Source organism: Alosa pseudoharengus, unplaced genomic scaffold (assembly GCF_046254945.1).
Source record: "Alosa pseudoharengus isolate Yale_2024_CS ecotype anadromous, Long Island Sound unplaced genomic scaffold, YU_APseudo_1.1 YU_APseudo_1.1_scf_5, whole genome shotgun sequence".
NCBI classification, from domain to species: domain Eukaryota; kingdom Metazoa; phylum Chordata; class Actinopteri; order Clupeiformes; family Clupeidae; genus Alosa; species Alosa pseudoharengus.
Window position 1 is genome coordinate 21555845 of NW_027468837.1, and position 9848 is coordinate 21565692.

The 9848-nt window shown below is 43.8% G+C and overlaps 1 protein-coding gene across 2 annotated transcripts; it reads right to left on the reverse strand.

The window, feature by feature from the left end:
- On the reverse strand, window positions 1-3976 carry slc2a10 (solute carrier family 2 member 10). Of its 2 annotated transcripts, none has more exons than XM_076269126.1 (6): window positions 3841-3976; window positions 2780-3142; window positions 1219-2448; window positions 922-1044; window positions 632-683; window positions 1-411 (listed from the first exon to the last, which is right to left on the reverse strand). In XM_076269126.1, the coding sequence occupies exons 2-6, from the start codon at window positions 2781-2783 to the stop codon at window positions 318-320; spliced, it is 1503 nt and encodes a 500-aa protein (XP_076125241.1). In that variant the 5' UTR covers window positions 2784-3142; window positions 3841-3976; the 3' UTR covers window positions 1-317. The 2 variants fall into 2 exon arrangements, with proteins under 2 accessions (XP_076125241.1, XP_076125240.1); XM_076269125.1 differs by having other exon boundaries at window positions 3-411; window positions 632-767; window positions 3841-3974.
- Between the last annotated feature and the right edge of the window lie 5872 nt (window positions 3977-9848).

Below are 9848 nucleotides of genomic sequence, written 5' to 3' on the forward strand. Positions count from 1 at the left end.
TAGTTTCACAGCAGTTAAAGATATGCCACTAATCATTTTACATTTTATTAATTATTAAATACATAATTGTTTAAAGTGTGTATATATAATAATAATTATAATAATAATACAAAATATGTATACAGTAATACACAAGCTCCATTTGGGTTCAATTGATTCAAGTATGAAGTATTCATGTGAGAAGGCGCATTTCCTGATTTAGTACAATTCATGATCACATTATGCAAAGAGGCTTTCAACAGTGGCTGCATCCTAACATCACTATGGCAACCTTGCTTCACAGGTCTCTGTGGGCCACTAGGGTTTGATGTGGACTGCTACACACTAGAGTTTGAGATGCTACACACCCTCTGATACCCTGGCGAGGATACCCTGGTTATCCTCCGGAAGCAGTCAGATCGGTCATGGAATCTGGAAAAAAGAGCAGTGGATAATTGGGCGACCATCTTGCACTGTGGCATCAGATGGGTGATTTGTAAAATAATTAGACAAAGAAATTGCATTACATCAATAGCAGCTCATACAAGTTGCATTAACTATGGTGCTACAAACTGATAAGAACTGGTACTTTGATTTGAAATATACAGTCTGTTCAGTCTGATTAGATATAAAAAGAATCCAAATGCTTTACCTTTTCTCTGAGAGCTCCCGGTCAATCTGTTGAAGTGACTTTCCTTTTGTCTCTGGAAGCATGAAAAAGATGAAAACAGTGGATACCACTGCAATTGCTCCATACATTAGGAATATCCCAGACATACCCATTACATCTGGAAAAAGGATGTAGAAACCACAAATCAGCATCCACTAAAAATCACTTCACAGTTCTGTTCCAGGCACAAGGTTATCTTAATGTAGTCTCACAATATAGTGCATTTCAGTTTGAAGTGTGAAAATGGGCACAGGATCCCAAAGCAAACTTACCTATGACATTGAGGAAGGAAAAGGTCACTATGAGATGGGCTGCCCAGTTGAAGCAGTTGATGAAGGCAAAGGCCCTTCCTCGCACTCCAGCTGGAAATATCTCGCTCAGTACAAGCCAAGTCACTAAACACAACACTTTATTTTATGGACACCCAGAGCCTGATTTTAACCATCATCCGTATCACTAATTGATACAAATTGTACAAATATCCCATTTGCAGCATGAACAAATTTAGAATATTTCGAGGTATCAACATGCATATTACAATTCTATTAATATATACCCAGTGGACTTACTTGGTCCGAAGCCAACTGAGAAGGCACTCACTACAGCCATCATGCTGATTAAAATGACCCAGTTCACTGCTTCTTGGTCAGTTCCCCCTGGAGCCTCTGTAGGAACTGGGATAGCATGGAGTTGGGTGAGGGGCCTGGGGTCTGCTGATAGCTGAGGAGTCCCTGATGCGGGTAGAGATCTGATCAGGCTAGCATTGCCATAAGTATTGAGTGTGCCATTGGCAGGTGAACTGCAGGGCCTTCTGGCATCCAGCACTGAACTGCCACTCAAAAACCCGATGACCAACAGGCCCACTGCCATCATTGCACTCCCACCAATCAGCAACGGCCGGCGACCCACGCGGTCAGCACAAACCGTGGATGCCAGGGTGGTGAGGACTTTGACGATGCCGAGCCCAAGCGAGGCCAGCACCGCCGAGTCCGTGCTCTGAAAGCCCAGCGTGTGGAAAATGGTGGAGGCGTAAAGAAGCACGTTGGGCTGCCCTGTAAACTGCTGGAAAAGGACCAGCCCCAGCCCGATGCATGTGCGTGTCCGCATGTTGTCCTTGCTCTGGAACAAACACCACGTGCTGTACGCCTGCCTCTCTTCCTGGTGGTCCTCCCCTGGAACCTCAGTGTCTGCTTCCTCCACCAGCCCTCTGTGGCTTTCCTGTGACAGGCGGCCTGCTGAGGCCACTTTGGAGCGCAGGAACCAGATTGATATCAGCTGGAGCATCGTGGGCACCATGGCGAAACCAAACATATACCTCCACCCCTCAGGAACATCGGTCAGGATGTAGTTGAAGGAAAACGCAGTCAGGATGCCCACAGTGATACCCACCTCATAGAGAGTCACCATCAGGCCCCGGCGCTTTGGGGGCACCATCTCAGACACGAAGATGCAGCAGGACATGGAGGAGATACAAATGGCAAAACCTGTTATCGCCCGCCCTGTTACCAGGATGGCAAAAAATCCGCCAGTGGACATCAAGCTGGTCCCGGCTATCACCAAAACACAGCTCAGCAGAATAGAGTTCCGTCGCCCTCGCCGATCAATCAGCCAGCCACCGATCAATGAGGCGCAGAATGCTCCCATCAACAGAGCACTGACTATGGTTTCTTGTTGCACACAGCCCAGATGGAACTGTGTTTTGAGCTGGAGGAGTGCTCCAGAGATAATGCCCAGCTCATAGCCAAACACCAGTCCTCCCAATGTGGACACAGATGCCGCCAGCATTGGAGTAGGGCAACCTGAGAGGGAGGAAAAACATCATGAGCATGGTCCTGCACCACCTAAAGCTAGCCTATGGAGCCATTTTCATGAAATATATGGCAAACCCAGGTGTTACTAATGACATTAATTAAGGTTCTGATTCTGCTGCACTTAAATTGAAGAGACTTCTTTAACATAATTAGTAACACCTATGCTTGCCCTATTTCATGTCAAAATGGCTGCTGTGAAAAAGATCTATTGCCTTGCCACCGACCACAGACTACACTTGAGGGTTTGCTGGTGGTAATGTGGAGCAGCTTATAAATAGGCCTACACACACACACACAGGTCACAGATAACATATCTCACCCATTTTTGAAAACGTGGTTACTCAGCTGTGCATTTGGATCAGATCATCCTATCTTCATCGAAGATCCCACTGTCAATCTGGTGCTGGCAATAGGACAACTTAGGCCAACATTTGAGTCAATAATTCCATTTCAGTGTCCAGGTGTCATTGATAATGATACTTTAATTGGCAGGGTAAAACGTTTCAGTCTTTCCTTTGAGAACTGTGCTGTTCCAGAGGAAGTCGGGTTACACAGTAGCGACATATTGTAATTGGCTAATTAAAGTATGAAAGGTTTAAATGGAAACATTTCAGGCGGGCATCTCTCTGCTGCTCTTTGATGTCAACCTCCATGTCTTCTGCGTCCTGCATCTGAAGTCAGGCTGCAGGGAAAAGAAAGCAATTGAATCTAGGTCTGTATCCATGACTACACGAGCTTGTTGATGCCCATGATTTCATTAGACAAGTGAAGTCCACTTGAGATCACTTGATGACCAACGCGCGCAATAGAAAGAGCTTAAACGCGCGGAATAGAGAGTTTAGATTTGTTTTTGCTATGAGCAAATTTCAGACCATGCTTTACCGTGCATCATGTATTTACAAACAATTAGAACTAGCCTATCTGACTTTTTATCCCTTGTTTCACCGATAGCCTAAGTCCGTAGCCTATAACGATGAAACCATGCATAGCCGTTTTTCCATGTAGATAGGCTATGCAGTCTCTCAAAAATGTTAGTAGCCTAGGCACTCGGCTTCTCATCCATTTACACTACATATCTCAGTGTTATAATTGTATGCGCTTAATTTGGCACCAAATAAGCTACGAGGTGCCCGTTAGATTCTACTTCACAAAGCGAGCGAGTGGGCTATATCGTGGTATCGTAGCAGGCATTTTATTTACCGAGATAAATAAGAACCCAAACTTTTTCACGAATTCTGGCTTGTAAGTCAGTCGCATAACATTCCGTTCTCTGAATAGGATAGACTATGCAGACTTCACAATTGGCGTTTTCCAGGTCTTCGAAGGTGGAAATATATCCAAATATCAAGAAGCGACAATCCGAACAGCATAGTGCCTTACCTAGTTTAATCGGTGTAAACAAGTATGTTTCCCCTGCGATGTAGCGGTCATTGTTGTAGGCTACAGACGGCATCTGGACACCAGGAAGTGGGACCTACGTGGCAGAGTCTTCTCAAATTGCATCAAGTTTCTCACCAACTTGACAGGACTGAGGGATACTTGCACTCTCTTGCTCTCCTTGTTCCATCCAATGAAATGTCGAACGTTTGTTTCGAAGCACAGCCCTCTTCACTGTGGTCACACAGCCAGGCTACTGCATGCCTTTGCGAGGAAAGAACGCTCATCTGAAAGTTATAGGCCTACGTCCAAAATGCAACCTTTTTACATGACTTAGACCTGTGCAGAAACCTCTCAATTATTTTCCACCTGAGTGTATTGTATACCTTGTGTGCACAAGTTCTTATCTTGTGGAAACTATCTTGTGTGCACACATTATTCATGTGAATTTAAAAAATGGACTAGAAAGGCTTTAAATACTTTTTTGTTTTGGAAATGTATTAATGCATTAGTCGACAAACTTCCTGAAAATATATGAAACGACTGGATGATGTAAAGAAATGTGGAGCTGGACCTTTAAATTAGGCCTATTTCTGCTTTCATTTTTTTAGAGCGATTCAACATAAAATGTCCAGTAAGTAAAATGTCCAGTAACCTAACCACTGTCTATGAGCACAGTTAGATGCTACATGCTGCTAGCCTGGCGGGCCATCCTATATCATTGACATGTATAGTCTGGCATCGAATCATTCACCTCGCTTAATCCAAGGGGCGGGCAGAGAATTGTCTTTCAAACTGCCTAGGCATGCAATAGGCCAGCGCTACGACCATATCCGTATCCGGTCGGCAAAACGGCAAATACATCCTTCTTCGAAAGGAATGACTTAAGTGCATTGTGTTGATCTACTTTTAAAGAAAAGCACAAGTCCAACTCCTCCAAAGTTGACGCCAACACCGATTCAAACAAACGCTCTTCGTTTGCCATAGCCACCTTCCTTTGTTTTCACCGTCGCAGGATGTCGTTATCCTGTTAAGCCCGCCTTAAGACTCTCTAACGAAATAGAGCGCTGTGATTGGCCGTCATCCACGGTGTTAAGCCAATAGAAATTCCTATGGTTCGATACTAGACGTACAAGCTGAGCAAATTAATTTGCCGCCGCTAGGGTGCGTCTAGATTTCTAGGCTAACATGCTGCCACACATGCTGCTTAAAATTATATCATGCAAAAGAAACCATAGACATGAGCCAGAAATGGGTAAACCAATCAAAATGTGTAATTCTTTTTGGAAATCATGGACATCAGCATCTATAGCATGGAGGTGCAATGCCTATGGTAGCTTTATCCTGAAAGGATGAATAATGCTAACATATGCAGACGTCCAGAAAACTTCTTTGTCAGGGATGACGTTGAATATTTCAGGGAACAATGCCAAACTGCACTCTGCACATTACTCTTCTATGATTCCATAGGCTACTAGAAGAGTCCAATTGCTAAAATGGCCTGCCTGCACCTAGTTCAAGTTGCTGTAGCTACAATGCTACACTCTGGGGGCATGATTTTACAGGCAGCTACAGTGATACACTATGGGGGCATGATTTGCAGGCAGCTACAACAGCGCTACACTCTGGGGGCATGATTTTAAAGATGCCTCAGATATCTCAGAAGTAATGACGTGAATATGTCGTGAATACGTGAATACAGTATGTAGTGAAGTGCTACTTACATTGGTAACACTTTACTTGACAGTATCGACATAAGAGTTACATGACACTGTCATGAACACATGACACTGTCATGACACATGAATCCTAACCCTAACCCCAACCCTAACTCTAATCCTAACCCTAAACATAACCCTAACTTGTTATGACAAAAAACAAATGTCACTTAATAACAGAAGCGTTATGTCATAAATGTTTATGACACGTTCATGACAGTGTCATGTCACTCTTATGTCGACACTGTCAAGTAAAGTGTAACCCAAAAGTATTGTCACCCCGTTAGAAATGTTTTTTAAGCAAAATAAAGTATGGCATGTCACACATAGCCTACCTGCTCCACCACTGAGTTCTTATCATGTAGCCTCAAGGCTCCACCACCTGCTCACTGTCCCTCTGCTCTGTATGCATTCTTACATCCTCGTTCAAACTCAACGAACTTCAACATGTTGCTGACATATGCTAGCCTACTTGCAATATTGTATTTTTGAAGGTTCTACATTGGTGTTACTTTTGCACTATTGTCACTAAAGGCACCAGCCACAATTTTGTGTAGGCAACTTCGATTACCTTTTGATGCGCTCACAGAATCCTGGCTCTGAGCCAAAATGCGAGGGGTGGGGCCTGACGTGAGCTGTTATTGGATCAGTCAAGTGTCAATATGGAAATGTAACCAATGGGCCGCTGATTGTCCTTCCTTTGGGACGAACGTTGGCCAAAATGATTAAATTATATATATAGCATATTCTATCGGCCCAAAAGGTGCGTCGGCCCACCAGGAAAAATGCCTGGTATGCCAGATGGCCAGTCCGCCCATGACTACGACCAATGTTTACGGACTGATTCCGGACTTTGACGTTGTCGTCATCTGTTTAGCTCGCCTCTGGCCCACCTATATCAGATACACCGATGTGATTGGTACTCCACGATACAAGGGACATAAGCTATGAGCATCATTACTCATTGCCAGAGTGACTCGCTGAGCAAATTCAACTGTGCTCCCGCTAGAACTCTGGATTTCCAGGGTATGGGTTCAGAGGGGGGAGCTTGGATGGCAGAGGAGGGAGTATTGATGGCAGAGGAAGGAACTTAGATGGCAGAGCCAATGTCGCAGCACTCTTTATTGTAGATAGAAAAATAGCATCTTGTAAATGACAATGCTACAAGGATGATAGCCTAGTATTCTGACACTAATGCACCAACAATACCTCAGATGAAAGGACAGGAGCTGGGGTGTTATTTTCCTCCTCTAGACACTTCATAGCATCTGCAACAGGAGATTGGACTACCGCATGCTCCTTTGACGTAGACATGAGAAAATGGTCTTCTCCAGGGGAGCCTCTCTCACAGATATCTGAACAATGTTACTCTAAATACAGACAGACGGGGGGAGAATGAACAATTTCAAGTAGAGCTCCAAAGTGGTAGAAATGTGTAATGCCTACACATTCCCCATCATATCCATAACGTATGAGAGTGCTGTACTATCTTATACAATGTAAATTATACATTAAGAACGTTAGACACTAATGTTTTGACAAGATTAAAACGGAACGGCATCTTTCTTTCAGTAAGTTACAGTTGTCTTGCGTCCTCTATTTTTTCCTTCTATCGTTTCCTTCAGAGGAGTATTCCAGAGCTGAGCGACTCTGACCACTGTGTCTCTGCTCTGCTGCTTGATCATGGTGTCCAGGTGTGACTGTTTCTTCCTCCATGTTTTAAACTCCAAACAGTCCTGTTCTTCCTCTCTCTTGTTGTGCTCCTCAATCTCCACCATCCTCATGTGATCAAGGGTATGTATCACACTGGTTAATTCATCAATTGCCTCATTGAGCAGTGAAACAGCACACTCTCCTTCCTGAGTGTGTCCTCCACGTTTTTTTGATGGGAGATGTGTTTCTTTTCCTCCTTCCATTTATCCATTTTTGTGACCCTCATCTGTCTACCCTCCAGCAGGACTGCTAACTTCCTCTCTCTTTCACCGTCTGCAACTCAACATTTGCTTCAGCTCTCGCCTCATGCTCTCTATGGCCACCTTCAAAGCCTGTTCTTGACCTGTTGCAGCGTCCTGCACAACCTTCAGAGTCTCAGCCCTGAGGTCCAAATTAAGTCTTGGTAAGCTAACAGTGAGAAAGGGTCTGTGAGGTTCTGAATAATGATGCATGCTTTCCAGAGCCTTAGGGACCGTTCGTTATTTATAAACGGGGCCACCGGAGGAAAATAGGGGAGGGTCATGTCTTTTTATTCTTTGTTGAGGGGAGGGTCACCTAACTTTTTTTTGTCTAGGAGGGGGGGTCACCCATCTTTTGTATTAATGAAAACAGCAAAAAAATCAAAGTCGCTTTTTATATTAAAAAAAAAATAAGGGAGATTTCCCGGGTTTCTCACGCAAAATACGGAAAATGTCAACATCCCTCCCCATTAACGTTGGAAGGTTGGAGCAACAAAGTAGCCTACTTTATTCACGCCTAACATCTTATATCCATTTGGTCAACTTTATCCAGCCCTAAAAAAGCTAAATTTAACTTTGGTTTACCTGTAGTTTACCGTGTAGCCTAGCCTAACTTTAAACAGTGTGCATGCTTATAAAGCATACTTGTGCTTCATTCATCCACACATCCAACATAAATAGGCCTACTGTAGGTTAACATCACTCTGAGTTCGCATTCAAGCAAGCAAAACGAATGTTTCTCTGGAAGGGCAAGGGGTAACAACAGGACAACACAGAGACAGGCCAGAATGCAGGACTAATGTTATGAGAGTATTACAGTAATATGGGATATTCTACGGGAAAATATTAAAACGGCAAGACAGCGGGGAAAAGTTAAAATGATAGGCCTAAACCCGGAAAAAGTTGGCATGTTAGGTATTTTTCGGTCCCTGTGATTATTTGTGAAATTGTGCAAACAGCTTTTTCAAGTCATTTGAGAAGGAAGGAGTGTAGCATGCTCCCAAATTGACGCTCGTCTGAGAAATTGAGTTTTGGATAATGTTCAGCTTCGGCAGCTTTACAATGACTGAGGAAGCCTAGAGACGAGTCCATAGCAACAAGTTCATGTGTTGAATTTGCTATTACCCAGTGTGCTTTGTTGAATGGTCTCAATGTTTTATTGTTTTATTTCATGTGAATACTTACTAGAGGAGTAACTTATTTCAAGTAGCCTAGGCTAATGCAGTTGCAGGAAGTGTGCATTTAGTTTCCATGCTTATTGTGTTTCCACAACAATGTTGGTGAATAAATCTACTGAAATGGCCACCATCTTGGTGAAGTGTGATGTGTAAGATCAGAAAGCAGAGGGTTAGTTTTGAACGATCGCTTACGTTGTTGTGTTTACATATCACTTTATAACATGGGCCGAAGGTATTGACAATTGCCCGGGGAGGGTCATGTCTTTTTTGAAAACACTGCTGGAGGGTCGTTGAAAATTTTCTTGCAGGCAGGGGAGGGTCATGCAACTTTTGAATGAAGCACTCAAAATCCCTCCGGTGACCCCGTTTATAAATAACGAACGGTCCCTTAGCAGAAATGAATTTGGAAGTGAAATCAGTCAGGTCCTGCAAGTAAAATGTGAGGTGATTACTGATGATCAGTAGTGTGATTCACATAACCAACTCTATTCTCAGTTTGAAGAAAAGTCATGGTCATTGATGTCTCTCTCAATTTCATCACCTCATCACTGATATCTGCACTGGTGCATGCTGAAGTACAGGACGGTACTGAAGAGCTTCTCAAAGTTTCAGTGGGGATACACTGTGAGCTCGTCTCATTACGGGGGTCCTAAAACACACTGAAAACACATAAGGCCCACAAGGCAGGGGACATTCTCTGCTATAACACCTTCTTCCTAGCCTGACGTAGCCATTCTCAATCATTCTCAAACCCGTGACTCCGAACTGCCCTGGTTTGGGCATAGTTGCTCCACAATGGAACATGTCCAGACCGAACTTCCCGACCTCAAATTTTGTGTTCGCTGGCTCGGCTGGCTTCCAGGCTACCTTCTTCCAGTCTTCAGCAGTCCATTGGCGGTGTTTCATGGCCCAGGCAAGCCTCTTTTTCTTATTCTGACGTCTTAGCAATGGCTTTCTTGCTGCAACTCAACCTGTCAAACCTGCAACTCAAAGGGTCCGTCCCATTTCTCCCCCCTTAAAGGAATTATCCGGAGTAAAATGCACTTTAGATCAATTTACGGATGATTGGGAGTACATACGTTGAGTTGACATCTAAATCATGTCATTCGGATGTGTTTTGATAGACAGGTGATATTTTTGAGATATGTGCTTCCTAGAGGCAT